The 16,573-nt window shown below is 51.8% G+C and overlaps 3 protein-coding genes across 7 annotated transcripts; 1 reads left to right on the forward strand and 2 right to left on the reverse strand.

Annotated features, from left to right (window-relative positions):
- Positions 1–1,729: 1,729 nt before the first annotated feature.
- On the reverse strand, positions 1,730–6,471 carry EIF2B4 (eukaryotic translation initiation factor 2B subunit delta). Of its 4 annotated transcripts, none has more exons than XM_059405332.1 (13): positions 6,364–6,471; positions 5,939–5,982; positions 5,478–5,613; positions 4,885–5,088; positions 4,527–4,609; positions 4,271–4,362; positions 3,919–4,033; positions 3,639–3,715; positions 3,366–3,468; positions 2,977–3,104; positions 2,673–2,850; positions 2,091–2,271; positions 1,730–1,969 (listed from the first exon to the last, which is right to left on the reverse strand). In XM_059405332.1, the coding sequence occupies exons 1-13, from the start codon at positions 6,392–6,394 to the stop codon at positions 1,770–1,772; spliced, it is 1,572 nt and encodes a 523-aa protein (XP_059261315.1). In that variant the 5' UTR covers positions 6,395–6,471; the 3' UTR covers positions 1,730–1,769. The 4 variants fall into 4 exon arrangements, with proteins under 4 accessions (XP_059261315.1, XP_059261314.1, XP_059261312.1 ...); XM_059405331.1 differs by having other exon boundaries at positions 4,885–5,091; XM_059405329.1 differs by lacking the exon at positions 6,364–6,471 and having other exon boundaries at positions 4,885–5,091; positions 5,939–6,340.
- A 190-nt stretch (positions 6,472–6,661) lies between these two features.
- Positions 6,662–12,986, forward strand: SNX17 (sorting nexin 17). Its single transcript, XM_059405336.1, has 15 exons — positions 6,662–6,855; positions 7,324–7,398; positions 8,806–8,923; positions 9,448–9,512; positions 9,780–9,890; positions 10,003–10,093; positions 10,263–10,350; positions 10,587–10,656; positions 10,945–11,037; positions 11,130–11,333; positions 11,462–11,587; positions 11,750–11,827; positions 12,180–12,254; positions 12,347–12,388; positions 12,481–12,986. Exons 1-15 carry the CDS (start codon positions 6,793–6,795, stop codon positions 12,592–12,594), a joined length of 1,413 nt encoding a protein of 470 aa, XP_059261319.1. The 5' UTR covers positions 6,662–6,792; the 3' UTR covers positions 12,595–12,986.
- ZNF513 (zinc finger protein 513) lies at positions 12,690–16,519 on the reverse strand. Of its 2 annotated transcripts, none has more exons than XM_059405334.1 (4): positions 16,346–16,519; positions 15,934–16,095; positions 14,349–14,936; positions 12,690–14,257 (listed from the first exon to the last, which is right to left on the reverse strand). In XM_059405334.1, the coding sequence occupies exons 1-4, from the start codon at positions 16,398–16,400 to the stop codon at positions 13,431–13,433; spliced, it is 1,632 nt and encodes a 543-aa protein (XP_059261317.1). In that variant the 5' UTR covers positions 16,401–16,519; the 3' UTR covers positions 12,690–13,430. The 2 variants fall into 2 exon arrangements, with proteins under 2 accessions (XP_059261317.1, XP_059261318.1); XM_059405335.1 differs by lacking the exon at positions 16,346–16,519 and adding an exon at positions 16,220–16,288.
- Between the last annotated feature and the right edge of the window lie 54 nt (positions 16,520–16,573).

The raw sequence follows: 16,573 nt of genomic DNA on the forward strand, positions 1-16,573 counted from the left end.
AAAGACTACTAATCCACAACTACTTATTGTATGCCACAGGAAGTAAGTAGTGATCAATTCTTGGAAACTAGCAAATAAAAGGAAACATTTATCCTGTCTTTCCAGTATGAACTCTAATTCAGAATAAACAGAAGGAATTATTTTTAGAAGATTACCGGCTAGTAAATATGGAAAGAATCAGAGAATTAGGAGGAAAAATCATTTTGCATCCTCTAATGAAATAATTCAGGCAATAACCACCAGTGGTTATAAAACCACCACATGAAAACTTGGTGAGAAACTTCAAATCGTCAAACTTTAATTGGACCCACTCATCACTGAACATGGGACAAACTGCTATTATTTGCCTCCTGATGTGAGGCGATATGAAACGCAGCACCATTTACTAAGTATTCTTCCCAAAAAGTTGCCTGGAAACAGAGGGGTTAGAGGAATGAGTTAAATGATACCATATGGAAGCCAATAGTCAAATCCAGAGTGGGGAACATTTTATAAGATAACTTGGTATCCGGAACAAGTCAGTGTCCTGAGAACAGGAAAGGCTGAGGAGACTGCTTCTGATAAACTGAACACCTACTTACCAATTGTAATGGACAGATTTGTTTGGGTCCTGATTCAAACCAACTGCAAAAAAGCCAGTTTTTAAGACAAGGGAATTTGATTATGGATTCGACAATACCAAGAATTTAATAGGTGTAACAATAAAACGGTAAACTGCATTTTTTAGAGACACATACTGAGGTTTGTAGGAGTGAAATGATACAATATCTGGGATTTGCTCTAAACTAACTTCAGCAAGGGAAAAAAAAGGAAATAAAAAGCAAATGTGGCCAATCTTGATAATTATTACAGTTAGGATGGGAATTCTTAGCATAGTTCACTCTACTTCTGTTTGAAATTTTTCAATAAAACACACAGAAATGTACACACAAAACCAATGACTCTCCCATTTTTTTAGGCTAACCACAATAGTTAAGACTCACAATCTGTCCCCAGCCCAACCTACCTTTGCGTCTGTATCACTCACTCTCCACATAGGTCTCGGGTGTAGCCTCACCACACCATTCTGACACTGGATTGGCCACTCTGTTTTTGCATTCAAGCTAATCCCACTGCTGATCTGCCTTCTCATTCTTTTCCAACTGGGAAACTCCCGACCCTCATTGATCATATGCTCCTTGTGAAGTCTTCTCTGACCTTATTAGGTTTCCTGGCATCATCTGTGATTGCGTCCTAGGAACTGTTAATATAACTAGTGGAACCTCTCTCACATGCAGATACCGTCTGCTTCCACCAAGATCGGTGTTCCTCAATGGCAGATTGCATAAAATTTAGGGGTACAGTCTCCCAATCCAGAAAGCATGAGACCAAAACCTGCTTTTGTTACTGTATTGCCCTGGACAAGTAACTCAGCCTCTCTGTGCCTCAGTTTTCTTATTTGCAAAATTTCCTTTGAGAGAGCTATCTTAACCTTCTTAAACAGATCAGAAAGGGATTATAGCAGTTTTGGACACCTAAGAAGTACTCAACACTCAAAAATACCTAAGAAGTACTCAAAACTGAAGATGAGATAATTTAACATATCAATATAAATATTAGATTAATGATCATAAAATACTAAAGATATCTCTTGGATTTGTCCCTATATTCCTCCACATATTTAGCTCAGTGTCTGTAACCTAAGCGATGGCGATACTAAAAGAGATACAAAGGCAGCAGAGTTGCTGAATGCACGGAGTATGTAATTTATTGACCCTGTGTTCCCCCACTCACTGGTCACTACTCTTGACTCGTAGAACAACAGGTACAGAACTGCAAGGAATCATTCCTAGCTCTGTGATCACCAGATCTACCAGTTCTGGGGGTGTCACATCATAGACTAGATTCAACAACCGTAGGGACAGGTGGTTCTGCCAGTTAGCCAGGGCCACATGTTTTCCTCGCTCGCACAGCAGATCATCAGGGTCACCTGCAACAGGAGATGTACCCATTTATGTCCTTTGAGAAAACAAGTTGTAATTTAACCTTTCCTCTCCCTCCAAAATCTCAGATCTTTGGAACCCTCTTTTCTGCCCTCTTGGGCTCCTTACCTAGCTCATTAGAGACAAAGGCATCAGTCTGCACACGCTCACAAAACTTGTATGTTTCACAGCAGACCAGCACTGGCACATTATGCGCTCGTGCCACCAGGGCCAGCTGCGCTGTCCCTACCCGTGACATCACGGACCCGTTGGCCAGGAGTGCATGAGCTCCCAACAGCACCTTAGAAACCTATTGTTTTGAACAGTGGAGAGGCAGAGAAAATGTGGCATGTGATTAATGCACAAAAAGGTTCCCCACTCCTCCCAGGATACCAATATTAAGACAATAACAGAATGTAATGATGGTTCTTCTTGGAAAACACCTGACCGTTGATTGACCCATTCCATCTCCCATAAGAAAATGAAACTCCAAAGTTACTTTTGCCCTGTTTTCTCTTGAGAGCTGCTAGTTTACTGTCCTTACAGTAACGACATTGCTAGACCATGCTGAAGCTGCTTTTCCTATTAAATACAAACAAAGCTATAAAATTCTAGTATATTTAAATAATCATAACCTTGGGAAGATGGGATTATGTCTACACCACTACATCCTTTACCTCCAACTTCAGAGTCCCTTTCCTCTGCTCTCACCTCTGGGAGCACATAGGAGGCTGCAGAAATCAGCAGGTAGGAGGCAGGGACCCCAGCACGGACGAGAAAACGTAGCGTGTGCCTTCCCTCCAGCCGGGGCCGGCTGTCCACCACTACCACCCGAAACCGCTGGTCCTCAGCCCAAGCCTCCTGAAGGATTCGGGATACCAGAGAGGAGCTGGAGTGAATGGAGAGGATGATTCAGGTACAGATGTCACAAACCGACAGCCAGCCAGCTCACTACTAAAAGGCAAAGGGGCAGTCCCTTCTTCCAATTTTCTCAGTCATAGGGTCTGGACCGTACCATCCATATACGAGGATCACATCTCCATTACTGATCTTCTTACAAGCAAAAGAGGAAATTGCCTTAGCTGCGAGCACAATCTTCTCTTGCACATACCGATCAATGGCTGCTCGAAGTTCTGACTTGGCCTAAATGGATTAAAATGCTTAGGGAACAAGAAACGGACACATTTCTTCCTCTGATTATTATGCCAGATGCCAGAGTATGTGCACAAGGATGGATTCAAAGGGGGCCTAGTGGGGGCCCAAGGGTGGCACAAGTCAGACACCCCAACCACTTCCTTCATTCTGGACCAGGGCAGAATGGCCTCACTGTCCCTTCTGGGAGTCCTGAAAGTTTCTCAGCTGTACCCTCAGGTGCATGCCTTGCTCATTCCACATAGTCATCACCTCTTCTTCCCGCTTGGAGCTGCTCACACCCGTGATCTCCTTGTTAAGGAACTTGATGGCGTTGTACATGCTTGCTGACAGAGGACGGCACTGAGCCAGGAAGCTACAAAGACAATACCTCACGTTTGTGCGACTCTACGACTTATGTTTGTAATTAAAAATGTTTTCTCTAAAGACAGAAAATAGAAAAATGAAACGAGATAAGAGCAAGAGAAAGGGTACAAGAAGAGAGCGCGGGGGAGGCGGGAGCGGACTCGAAGTGGTTGTCCTTACCTGAAATAGGGCTTTAGTTTATTCACTAGGTCCCTTGAGAGTTCTTCATTGGGAGGTGTTGTGTAATCCTGAATCACCTACAGGATACACACAGTGATCAACAAAATGTCCCCTAATGAAGGTCTCTGAAAGTGGGCGGTAGGTTATGTTTCACTGAGCAAAGTGCTCTGAGGGTAGAGTCATACCCTCTGTCCCCCAGAGATTACTTCAGGGGAGAGGATGCTGGGGTAGTGTTGGGGAAGGTGGGGTTGGGTCATAGAGGGAACAGGACGGGGCATACCTGCTGCAAGGCACGAAGCAGGGCAATACACCGGGCATTGGAGCCACTGACCAGACCCTGGGAGTACTGCAGGCCGAGTCGCACCATGGCTGGGTGGATCACAGAGGATGGGATGCTGATGGGATGGCGGTGTCACACACTTTGCAAGGGAGCTTGAGCACCTACTGCCCAGCTGCTCCTGATGAAAAGGAACTTCCTTCACTAGCACAGACACCCCCATATCCTCTGTAGAGTTTTGCCTTGTGTGCAGGCTTCTTCCCCCAGACCCCATCTCAAATTTCCAGGCACTTTCAATACTAAGTCACCAAAACTCCTAGAACTTAAAAGTTGTGACAGTTTCATGGGATCCTACCTCATATACTGAGTCAGAGAGTTTTGTCTGCTGTACTGGGGTAGATGGGAAAAAAGACTGACTTTGGATCCATAATCGTTTCGTGTAGGAACCTTGACAAAACAGGGGAACAGGAGCAGTGGAAAGCAAGTAAATAGTAAGGCTACTTTGCCCCAAATACCCATTCTTCTCCAGGGTCTCCCTTTGCCTCGATCACCTCCCCCAACATCCCATCTCCCTTGGGCAATTTCTGGCACACACCAAAACCACTTCCTACCTGTTGTTGCTCTGGTTTTTTAGCAAGCCTTCTCAGAAGTGTGAGGTCATCAACCTGAGTGTGTTCAGGCAGACGCTTCACTCCTAAAAGATAATGACCATGTTTTCAAGACACTGTAGGTAATAAAAAGAAATCTGCTTCTAAGGGAAAAGCGACATCAAGAAAAACTGAATAGGGAGAGGGGAAAAGCAGGGGAGAAAAGAGGAGAAGAAACGGAGACAGGATGAGGTTGAAGGGGGAATTTTAGCTCTTGGTCCCAAGGCAAAGAATGAGAAGGAAGAGCTGTTTACCATAGGGAAGGCTGAGGTAACACAAGAATTAAAATCAAAATAGAGGTCTCGAGATGAAGGGAAGGTACCTGAGGGGGTTTCTCCAGCTGTGCTGGGGCAGGCCCGAGGAGGTGGCCCTCCTTGTTCCCCTTTCCTTGCCTGTTTCAGGGCCCGCTCAGCCTCCTGCTTAGCTCGCCGTTCAGCACGAAGTTCAGCTTTACTTCGACCAGTTGGAACTTTCTCCCCAGCAGTAGCCAGCTGACTGCCTGGTCCTGGCAGTTCTTTGGTTGGGCCTACTAAAGACAGAAAAAATAGGTGCCCAAGCCCCAGGCAGGTAGTATCTACCTGTGCCCCAGCCAAAGCTTCTATGCTTATATAAACTTCCTCGAAGGATGCCTGGGTGGCTCAGTCCCTTAGGCCCCTGCCTTCAGCTCATGTCATGATCCCAGGGTCCTGGGATGGAGTCCTACATCTGCCTCCTTGGTCAGCAGGGAGCCTGCTTCTCCCTCTGCCTGCAGCTCTCCCTGCTTGTGCACGCCCTCTTTCTGGCAAAGAAATAAAATCCTAAATAAACTTCTTTGCTTTTCACTTGCTCAAACCAGCTCTGTTTGTCCTGTTTCCCCCTCTTCTCCCGCACACATCTACCAGTTCCACACCCACCCCTTTAAAAAAGCCCCCGCACCTTGACACTGGGCTGCAGGTACAGCAGAGCCAGTTTCTGGTTCCGCTCCCTTTTCCTCCTTCCGTTTCTTCTTCTGCTGTTTCTTTTCCTTCCGAAGCTGCAGCTTCTCTTCTTGGGTCATCTCCCTCCCCGCTGCCTGAGACACAGACATAGAATACTGCTCTTCCCCAACAATGCCAAAGACGATAAAACACTACTGGTGCCTTCCAAGGTTTCTATAAGGTAAAGCCCCTAATGCTCTCTAACTCTAACCAGCTAGCTATTACAAGCTTACATCCCATACAGATCGAAGGTTCTTCTTCAGGATCAGAGTCCTATACTGTTAGGGCTGAAAGAATTCTGTAAAACCTGGCTTTCCTGAGAAATAAAGTGAAACGAGGATGGAGGCTGGGGCGGAACGAAGCTGACACAGCCTTTTGCGTAGAACCTAACAGGCGTTTTGGGAGGGCACCCTCACTTACCCCAGGCCGAGTAGAAAGCTCCGCCTTCATCCCAGACCCCGAGTCTGCATCAGAAAACAGGTCACAAAGTGAGCCAGAGAGGCTCCGGGAGGGTTTGGAGCGGCTCGTACCCGGCGCGGCTGGCTGCTGGGTCGGCATGACCACAGCTCAGCCGCCAGGCGGGAGACAAGCCAGGGATCCGCGTGGGGACGCAGTGCGCGGCAGGATCAAAAGGAAGGCGGAGGAGGCAGCCGGGAGGGGCCTCCACCCTTCTCGCCCGAGCCAGCCGGTACGCGGCGCGAAGCTGCGCCCCAGGCAGTGCACCCCAGAGTGTGGAGAGGCGCCGGAACCGAACGACGGGACCCAGAGGGACTCAGGGCTCGGCCGCAGCCTCCTGGCGCCCGGCGGCTCGCTTACCTGTTAGCGCGCCCCCGCCCTTCACTCACCCTCACGAACAGCCACAGCCACGGCAGCCATCACCCTTGATCGTAGGCTCCGCCTGCCGCAGTCCTTGGGCCTACAGCGCCACCTGGGCAGACACCCGGGGCGCGCAGCCCTCGGCGGACTACAATCTCCGACGTGCACTGGGGCTCCGCCCCGAGCTACGGGAACCGAGGAGGGCCTTCTCAGCTTTGGCTCCCAGGCGTGGCAGTGGGCTCTTGCACTTTAGACTACAATTCCCAGCATGCCGGGGGAGCTGCGCCCAGAGCGGACGTCCCACCACCCTTCCCATCCCCGATCCCAGGCCCCCCCCCCCCCCCCCCCCCCAAAATGGCGAGTGAGGCAGCGGAGACTCGCTGAGCGGCGGAGGCAAGCGTGTAAAGCCGCTGCGGCCCTGTCAGTCCGGAGCCCACCTGGGCCCTGCCGCAGGGAACATGCACTTTTCCATTCCTGAAACCGAGTCCCGCAGCGGGGACAGCGGCGGCTCCGCCTACGTGGTGAGGAGCGGCCGGAGCCGGGCCGGGCAGGGGCGGGGATAACGGGCCAGAGCCCTCTCCGAGCGGCCTCCGAGGCCTGGGCCGCCACCCTTGGGGCCTGGTCCCAGGCCGCCGACTCCCGACGGCCTTCTTGGGATCTTATATCCCGTCTCAGATTCGTCCAAAGGTCGCCCAAGCTCCTTCAGGTCCTTTGTTTCCCCGCGTCGTCTCCCTCTATCTGGGCCGCGGCCACTCTGGTGGGCGTCACTGGCCTCTTGGGAGGGAGACTGCGGCATGAGCTCCCGAGTTGACCCCCGGCTGGTCCTTATGCTCTAGGACCCACCCCTGGGGTAAACAGACTAATAAACCCTCGGACGATCTCGGTGTGTTACCTAGACGGAGCTGGTGCCAGACGACTTCTGGCCACGGTTTTCAATGGGGTTGTCCAGGCCGCGACCCTATAATGTTTGCCTGCTTTTGTGTCTTCAGGCCTATAACATTCACGTGAATGGAGTCCTGCATTGCCGGGTGCGCTACAGCCAGCTCCTGGGGCTGCACGAGCAGGTGGGACCAGTACCCCTGCCTTGAGGCAGCTTTCAAGCCCTTTCCTACACTTGGGCATCGTTATCTTCATTTTCCCCCTCTTGGCTCTCTCCTAGGCTGTGTAGTTTTCCTTTAATCACTGCTACTGGGAAGGGTCTGGTGCCTTATCTTACCGATTGACATTTCCGGGGAACTCCCTAAGAAGATTGCTGTCTTGCTGCTTTAACTGCTTCTCTTTATACTCACATCCGCCTTTCTGCTTTCCTGTCCACAGTCTTCCTTCACCCTTTGCCCGTGCATGAAAAAAGCGACCTCCTCCCTCTGCTGCCAGAGTACATTTCTTCTGCCATCTGAACTACAACTTGAAATTCTTTTTCCTTCTCATACAAATCATTCACGGATCCTTCTGTGTTCTTTAGCTCATCTCAGTGGGCCTAGCTGTTCAGTTATCTTTATGTATCTCTGATGCAGTGTTTCTATGTTATCCTCAGCAGATTGCAAGCTCTATTCAACTCAGTAGTGTGTCCTGGTTCTACTGATAACTAGAGCAGTTACTTAATTTCTTTGGGCCTTAGTTTCTTTTCTTTTCTTTTTTCTTTTTTTTTTTTTTTAAGATTTTATTTATCTATCTGACAGAGAAATCACAAGTAGGCAAAGAGGCAGGCAGAGAGAGGGGGGAAGCCGACTCCCCGCCGAGCAGAGGACCCTAAGATCACTACCTGAGCCGAAGGCAGAGGCTTAACCCACTGAGCCACCCAGGCACCCTGGGCCTTAGTTTCTAAGACTGAAAAATGTATTTGTTGGTCTGCAAAGTCCCTTTAAGTCTTTTTTTTTTTCTTTTAAGATTTTATTTGACAGACAGATCACAAGTAGGCATAGAAGCAGAAAGAGAGAGAGGGGTAAGCAGGCTCCCTGCTGAGCACAGACCCAGATATGGGGCTCGATCCCACGACCCTGAGATCATGACCTGAGCTGAAGGCAGAGGCTTAACCCACTGAGCCACCCAGGCGCCCCTCCTTTTTAAGTCTTAACATATTTTGTAAATGTATTAGCTGTACTTAACTGGGAACATAAATTTTTCTTTTAAAGTTCTTCTGGTGAGGGTTCAATAAAGACGGTCTTGCTGAATAAAGAGTTCCCTAGGCCCTGGCCCTATACAAACCCTACCCACACTGTGAAGGGCCCGACTTGTACATAGTAAGATGGGAAAGAACTTAATATTTGGGACAGAAGAATGGCTCCACTGGGATGCTACCTCTGCCAGAGGAATGATTTCCTGGATTACCAGGGTAGATGGGGCCGGGGCAGGGGTGGAGAGATGGCGGCTGAGGGAAGGGAAGGGGAACCCAAAAGAACACACTGAGTGTGGATTGCCTCTTCTCATTTGCTGTGTTTTATGTGAATGGTTGTATCTCTTTCCCCAAATAGCTTCGGAAGGAGTATGGGGCCAATGTTCTTCCTGCATTTCCCCCAAAGAAGCTTTTCTCTCTGACACCTGCTGAGGTAGAACAGAGGAGAGAGCAGTTGGAGAAGTACATGCAAGCTGGTGAGTGGTTGAAGGGAACTTTAGGCTGTTTAGAGAGCTGTGGGAAGAGATTGAAAACTGCTGGTTCTGTAGACGGGCCTGAATTAATTTCTACAGCTGGGGAGCCTCTTGTTTGATCTATTCATTAGGAAAAGTAAATAACACACAAGGATGGTCTAGGTATCAGCAAAGCAATTTGGCCAATAGACTAATACAGTTCAGAAATACCAGTGTAACACTTCATAGTCTTAAAGCAGTTTAGATGGGTGGGGGAGAACTTAATTTGTATCTGACATGCTTTAGATTAACATCATTGTTATTTCCCCAGTGCTATAGACTGGACTCAACTAGATGGCAGCCAAGGGTGGGGCAGGTGAAGGATATTTGCAAACAGTGAGGTGAGGCGAGGCCAGCTGGGGGATGTAACAGGCCATCATCAGCCCAGGAATGGGGTATGGGGGGAACCTACCAAGAAAAGAACTGGGCGGGGGGGGAGTCAAGAGGGAGTCCTAAGTTACTGGAATTGTGTTCTCTTGTCCCCATAGTTCGACAAGACCCGCTGCTTGGGAGCAGTGAGACCTTCAACAGCTTCCTGCGTCGGGCACAACAGGTAAGGCTCTGGGTGGGAACGAGATTTAAGGGAAAGGACTTTCCTATAGGGCCATGGCATTTTTAAGGCAGTGGCTACAGAAGAGTCATCCTGGTACCTTTTTTTATGGGAGGGGGCTTCTGCTGTACCAGTGAAATCAAGGAAACCCAGCCTGTAATTAAGCAACTAAGAATAAAGACACTAGAAGGACCTAGAAATAGAGTTGGGAATGGACGCTGGGCAAGCATTAACAAGGCTTGTTATGTTCCTCATGTATGTTCACTCCAGGAGACACAGCAGGTCCCCACCGAGGAGGTTTCCTTGGAAGTGCTACTCAGCAATGGGCAGAAAGTTCTGGTCAATGTGCTAACTTCGGATCAGACAGAAGATGTCCTAGAGGTGAGGCACTTGTATTGCACGGCCCCACCTCCTCTGCACCCCCAGGATCCCAGGTTTGGGGGTGATGAGAACGAGCCAGTATGATGAGCTGTACTTGCTTCCCTATCCCCAGGCTGTGGCTGCAAAGCTGGATCTTCCGGATGACTTGATCGGATACTTTAGTCTCTTTCTAGTTCGAGAGAAAGAGGACGGAACCTTTTCTTGTGAGTTTCTATGGACATGACTTCTTCCCTGTGCTTCTAGTAATGAATTTGCCCTGCTAATTCCTACCCAAATCTGACATTTCCTCAGGGCTTCTCTCTTGATTTTTCTCCCCTTGAGTCTTATATTTCCTTTTTTTCTTTCTTTTTTTTTTTACCTTTTAACCCATAGTCGTCCGGAAGTTGCAAGAGTTTGAGCTGCCTTATGTGTCTGTTACCAGTCTTCGGAGTCAAGAGTATAAGATTGTGCTAAGGAAGAGGTCAGGGCTGGGCTTGGAGGAGGGGGAGGGTGCTGCTGGTGATTACTGGGCCGTGTACTGAGACAGAGTAACCTGGACAAGGGGGTAGTGCTGGGTGATACTACCAGGCCTCTCAAGCTTCCTCCCACTATACCACCCTATTTGCCCGGTAGTTCTAGATTGCTATTTTCTATTCTACCTCTCTTGCCTTACCCCAGCTTAGCCCCGTTACCCCTTTCCACCCCTTGGCCTCACAGTTATTGGGACTCTGCCTATGACGACGATGTCATGGAGAACCGGGTTGGCCTGAACCTGCTTTATGCTCAGGTGAGCTTGAAGCTGCCTCAGAACCCTTCCCCTGAAACAGATACTGGTGTCCCACTCCGCTGAGGAAACTCTTCATGTCTTTACACCCAGTTCACGGGAAAGTTCCTAGAATACTATCAGGGCACCTGGCACTCTCCCTACTTTGTAAGCTGATCTAGTCAAGGACTTACTGCAAAGAGCTTACTCAAGCATGGCGCTAAGGGTCAGGCTGGACAGAGGTAACTGGACACTTCTCCTTGGACCTCTGATTGGAAGCCCCAAACCCCCCACCCGTTGTCTCCACTGTAGACGGTATCAGACATCGAGCGTGGGTGGATTCTGGTCACCAAGGAGCAGCACCGGCAGCTCAAATCTCTGCAAGAGAAGGTCTCCAAGAAGGAGGTGAGCCTGCTTTCCTTTCTCCTTCCAAGGGTTGTTTTCTGACTCACCCTACTTCCCCTCCTGACACGTCCCGCATGGTGACTGGGTTTCAGTTCCTGCGGCTGGCGCAGACACTGCGGCACTATGGCTACTTGCGCTTTGATGCCTGTGTGGCTGACTTCCCAGAGAAGGACTGTCCCGTGGTGGTGAGCGCAGGCAACAGTGAACTCAGCCTCCAGCTCCGCCTGCCTGGCCAGCAACTCCGCGAAGGTTCCTTCCGGGTCACCCGCATGCGGTGCTGGCGCGTCACCTCCTCTGTGAGTTGGGGTAGGCCTTTGGGATGGTGGTCTGGCAAGCCTTGAGCTTCAGGAATGGGCTGCAGTTGATTAAAGAGGGAGACAGATGGGCCGGAACAATCTCAGCCTAACTCTATTCTCTCTCCCAGGTGCCACTGCCCAGTGGAGGCACAAGCAGCCCAGGCCGGGGCCGGGGTGAGGTGCGCCTGGAACTGGCTTTTGAATACCTCATGAGCAAGGACCGGCTACAGTGGGTCACCATCACCAGCCCCCAGGTGTGAGCCCACCCTCAGGCCTCCTCTGGAGCCCATTGCACCATCTCTTAGATACCCAAGTCTAGGGCTTCCAGGACTCCATGTGAGTGGGAGCCCTTGTCTTAGGGGTGTTGGGCTCAGGATGACCACTCTAGTCAGGCTGAGCTCTCTTCTTGCCCTCAGGCCATCATGATGAGTATCTGCTTACAGTCCATGGTAGATGAATTGATGGTGAAGAAATCTGGTGGCAGCATCAGGAAGGTAAGCAACAGGTGTGGACCAAACAGCTGAGTTTTTATGCTCTCCCTGCCTCTTGTCCTGGGTGTGAGGCTTCTCCCAAGAGGGAGAAGTGATGGGAAATCCAAAAGGATCCTACTTTTTTTTTTTTTTTTTTTAAGATTTTATTTATTTGACAGAGAGAGATCACAAGTAGGCAGAGAGGCAGGCAGAGAGAGAGAGGAGGAAGCAGGCTCCCTGCCGAGCAGAGAGCCCGATGCGGGACTCGATCCCAGGACCCTGAGATCATGACCTGAGCCGAAGGCAGCGGCTTAACCCACTGAGCCACCCAGGCGCCCCCAAAAGGATCCTACTCTTATCAGCACTTCATCCCTAGATGCTGCGCAGACGAGTGGGGGGCACCCTGAGACGCTCAGACAGCCAGCAAGCAGTGAAGTCCCCACCCCTGCTTGTAAGTATCACTTTCTGGTCAGTACCCCACCCGCCAGCCTTGTCTTATTTCCCCTGCTGAGGTCTCTGACACCTCCGCCTCCTCTTCCTCAGGAGTCACCTGATGCCAGCCGGGAGTCCATGGTCAAACTCTCAGTGAGTTTCCCATGTGGGTTGGTGAGGTTGGTGCTGGTAGGGGATCTCAGGGAGGCTCAAGCCCTCTGACCCCAACCCTGCCTTTGTTACAGAGCAAGCTGAGTGCCGTGAGCTTGCGAGGGATTGGCAGTCCCAGCACAGATGCCAGTGCCAGTGATGTCCACGGCAATTTTGCCTTCGAGGGCATTGGAGATGAGGATCTGTGATCTCCAGTGCTCAGATGTCTGCCCTCTACCCCGGAGGAATGTTCAGAAACTTGCCCTGTGCCTGTATCCCCCAAGCCAGGGGGGTCTTTTCCTTCCTTCCTTCCCCTTTCTTCTCTTGGCCAGGGGCTTCCTAACCCACCTTCCCGTCCACCCCCTGGGCTGGCTGCACAAAGGAGTGTTCTCTCTTTTCAGAGCTGGCCCTCAATGCCAAATTAGCATTTAGTATTTTGCACAAAGTCCAAGGGACCATGGCTACCTGCCTTGGGGAGGAACTGCAGCTTCCCCTGGGGCTGCTTCTGGCTTCTCGGGGTCATGGGCCAAGGGGATGGGCAGAGGTCTATGTACGGTCTGGCCCAACTCCCCGTCATTAAACTCAGCCTGACTGCTGCCTACCTCTGGTTCCCTTTCACTGCCCCTGCCCCCCCCATCACAGCACAGACTGCTGCACTAAGGGTAAGGTGCTTGCCACTGCCAATTCAGCATAGACATGGCTTTGTTAGTGTTTCCTTTATTATAAAGCACTGAAATAAGTTAAATAAACAGGTGGGAGGCTGGGCAATCCCCCAGCCAGTTCCTCTCCTGCCCCTGGGAGCAGTGGAGGTGAACACAGGGCCCTTCTCACTGAGCTCATGAAGTGCATCAGTCAAGGCAAGGCCCCCTGGTTCATATGGGCCCCTCGCCCATGGGGTCTGAGCTGGTCCATATAGTGCCTAGGTTAGTCTGTGGAGCCCCTGGCCAGCGGGGGAGGAAGTAGGAGGTGGCTTCTAGTCCATCTGTATAAAACGTACAGGAGAGGCAGGGCTAATCCATAGGGCCCTGAGGGAGAAGGACCTAGTTCAGGGCGAGTCTGTATGGAGAGCCCGGCTACCAGCGGCACTCAAAGCTGTCGGACCCCGAGAGCTCAACACAGAGGAGGGGCTGTGAGCTGGGGCCCAGCCCTCAGAGGCAGAGAGGCCAGGCCCTCCTGCCCCACCATGGCCATGCACCTTCTGGTGGCGTTTGTAGTTGTCCCAGTGGCCTGTGGTGTAGGCGCAGGTGGCACAGCGGAAGGGCTTCTCGCCTGTGTGCCGCAGCATGTGGCGCTTGAGGTTCATGCTCTGATTGCAGCTGTAGTTGCAAAGGCTACACCGAAAAGGTTTGTCCCCAGAGTGGATGCGACCATGACGCTTGAGGTTGGCCAGGTTGCCACAGGCATAGGGGCAGAGGGGGCACTTGTAGGGCTTCTCCCCTGTGTGGACGCGCTGGTGCCGTTTCAGGTTATCCAGATGAGCAGAGGCATAGGGACAGCGGGCACAGCGAAAGGGCTTCTCGCCACTGTGCGTCTTCATATGCCGGGCCAGGTGGTTGGGATAATGAGTGGCAAAGGGGCAGAGGCTACAGGCAAAGCCTTTGTCACTGGGGCCTTGGGGCCCCCCACTGGCACCCCCTCCAGCCTCTCCTCGCATGCAGCGCCCACACATGGCAGCTCCCAGCCGACTACCCTCGCCCTCCTCCAGCTCCTGTCCACAGTTCCGGCAGGTCCAAGGGAACAGCAGCTCTGGCAGTGGTTCTGAGCCAGTCCCACAGAGGCCCTCCCCTTCACCCCGCAGCTGCCCACAGTCCGGCAGGAAACTGGCACCACCTGGTGGCACATGGAGGCTCAAATCTGGAAGCAGCAGAGCATCTGTGGGGACAATGAGACCTGAGCTATGAATTCAAGTATCCCTAAGGCCACCCACCCATGTCCCAGGTTCTTTTGGTTTCTGGCTTTTTACCTTCAGGTCGCCGGGGCACTGCCCCCTCCTGCTCTGTGGGACTGGGAGGCCGGGTGGGACGTGGAGCACAGCAGCGGAAGCCACAGGTCGGGCAGGGAGGAGTGGGGGGCCCCGCGTGGGTACGCTGATGCCGCCTCAGGTTGCCCAGGCTGCTGCAGGCAAAGGGGCAGTGGGGACAGCGGTAGGGCTTCTCGCCAGTGTGGGTGCGGGTATGTCGCGTCAGGTTGACGAGCTGGGCTGAGGCGTAGGGGCAGCGGCCACAGCGGAACGGCTTCTCCCCGCTGTGTGTCTGCATGTGCCGCTTCAGGTGGCTCGAGTAGTGGGACACGAAGGCGCAGAGGCGGCATGAGTACAGTAGCCGTGGGGGCAGCGGGGGCCCCCCACCCGGCCCTCCTGCCCCACAACACGGCCCCTCACCTGTCGGCCCCCCACACAGCTGGCAGGCTGGGCCTGGCCTCTCACCCCTGGCCTCCCCTGGACCCCTGGCTGGTTCCTCAACTTCACTCTCAGCACTTAGTGGCCGGCCGCCCCCAGACTCGTCATCACTCAGCCCGTAGGGAAGCCCAGGCCTGGCCCCCAGAGAGTCTCCTGGCAAGACAGACATGAGAAGAGACATCAGTGTGGGGTAGGACCAGGCTCCAAATTCGCTTTCTCAGTGGTGTCTCCCCACCCCTCGCCCTTGCTTGGCCCCACCCTTCACTTCAGTGATCCTGAAAATTCAATATGAATTACCTGCTTCTGAGCCTGTACTAACCTAGTGATGACAGCTGTACCTAATTCCACTGCACAGAAAAAGATCAAAGGCTCACAGTGGACCACAGGTTAAAATGAATCAATACTTAATTAGCTGGTTTTTTAGATAAGAAATTAAAGAGAAAATACACAAGGCAGAGGCCTGAGACCTTATTCTAAGCTCTGTATTAGGAAGGTCTTTTTTAGTATAGAGCTGATTATATAATAAAAACTATGTCAAGAGTGAGGCAAAATCTAGAGAGAAGTGGAAACAAAGTAATGTGCCTAAAAGATTTTCTTTTACATGGATTCCCCCAATGATTTTCAAAAACATCCTTTGTATAGGTGGCATAAGTGGGTAGATGGTGCACCAAATTAGGATGGGGTGATGTTAAGATTGACAGGGAAAAGGAATGTTCAAGAACACTTGGGGGTAGGGACCAAAACCTCAATAGAAAAGGGTTTATGCTGCAGGTGAAAGGCAGATTAGGCACAACTTAATTTCAACAAGAAGTTGTTTCCCTGACCCTCTTAAGCTTCATATAAAGAACGTGCTAGGCAGAAGAACAAGGTTATTTAAAAAGGACATTAACTTTTAGCCAGTTGTTCCATGTGATTCATGCACTGTCCTATTCATACCACCTTTGGACCAGGCCGCAGAACTTCACCTCAACAAAGTGATGGAGCTCACTGGACCATTAGGCAAGTGAAAAAAATCTAGCTCAATTCTAAAATCATCCCTAGGTTGTGGCACTGTTTCATGTTTTGCTTACTGGCACTAAATCCTAACCCGCCTCTTGAAGGGCTGAAGTTCCAGCGGCCACTAATCCTTAACCAAGTCCCTCAAACCCACCTTCAGAGTCTCTCTCGAAGCCCATGAGCTGGTCGCTGTTGCCGTCACCTTCCTCCTCTTCCTCTTCCTCTTCCTCCTCAAACTCCAGATCCTGGCCTAGTAGCAAATCACTCTCCAATACGAGGGCCCCGGGTCCTTCGTCGAGGGAGTCTTCGGTATCCACTGAAGAAGGGAGGGGGCTTGTAGATTCTCCCTCAGGAACCGAGCCCATCATCCGCACCCCGGGAGCTAGCCCTCGAAACCCGTACTTCCCGAACTCGCAGACCCTCTCGGGTTCCCTTAGTACCTCGGTAGGAAGCTAGGAGTCCAGATCGCCCACCCCATCCCTCAGGAGTCCCCCTCCACCCCGACCTGCACCCACTCCACTGACCCCACCCCCGCTCCTCCCCCCTCGCGGCCCCTGACCCCTGACCTTTGACCCCCTCGCATTTCACGGGCTGCGGGTGGCTCTGCTTCCTTCGGGGCATCGTGACCGGCTCCAGCCCGACGCGCCTCCGGCCTGCGGCCGCCCGGCCCCGCCCCTCCCAATCCGGCCTGCCCGCCCGCCCTTCTTCTCAGGGCCCGCGGGCCGCCTCCATGCAGCGGCGCGGGCCCCGGGCAGCCCCCGGCCCTGGCCCCGGCGCCCAGCTCAGGCCGCTCC

This window comes from Mustela nigripes, chromosome 7, assembly GCF_022355385.1.
Source record: "Mustela nigripes isolate SB6536 chromosome 7, MUSNIG.SB6536, whole genome shotgun sequence".
Lineage (NCBI taxonomy): Eukaryota > Metazoa > Chordata > Mammalia > Carnivora > Mustelidae > Mustela > Mustela nigripes.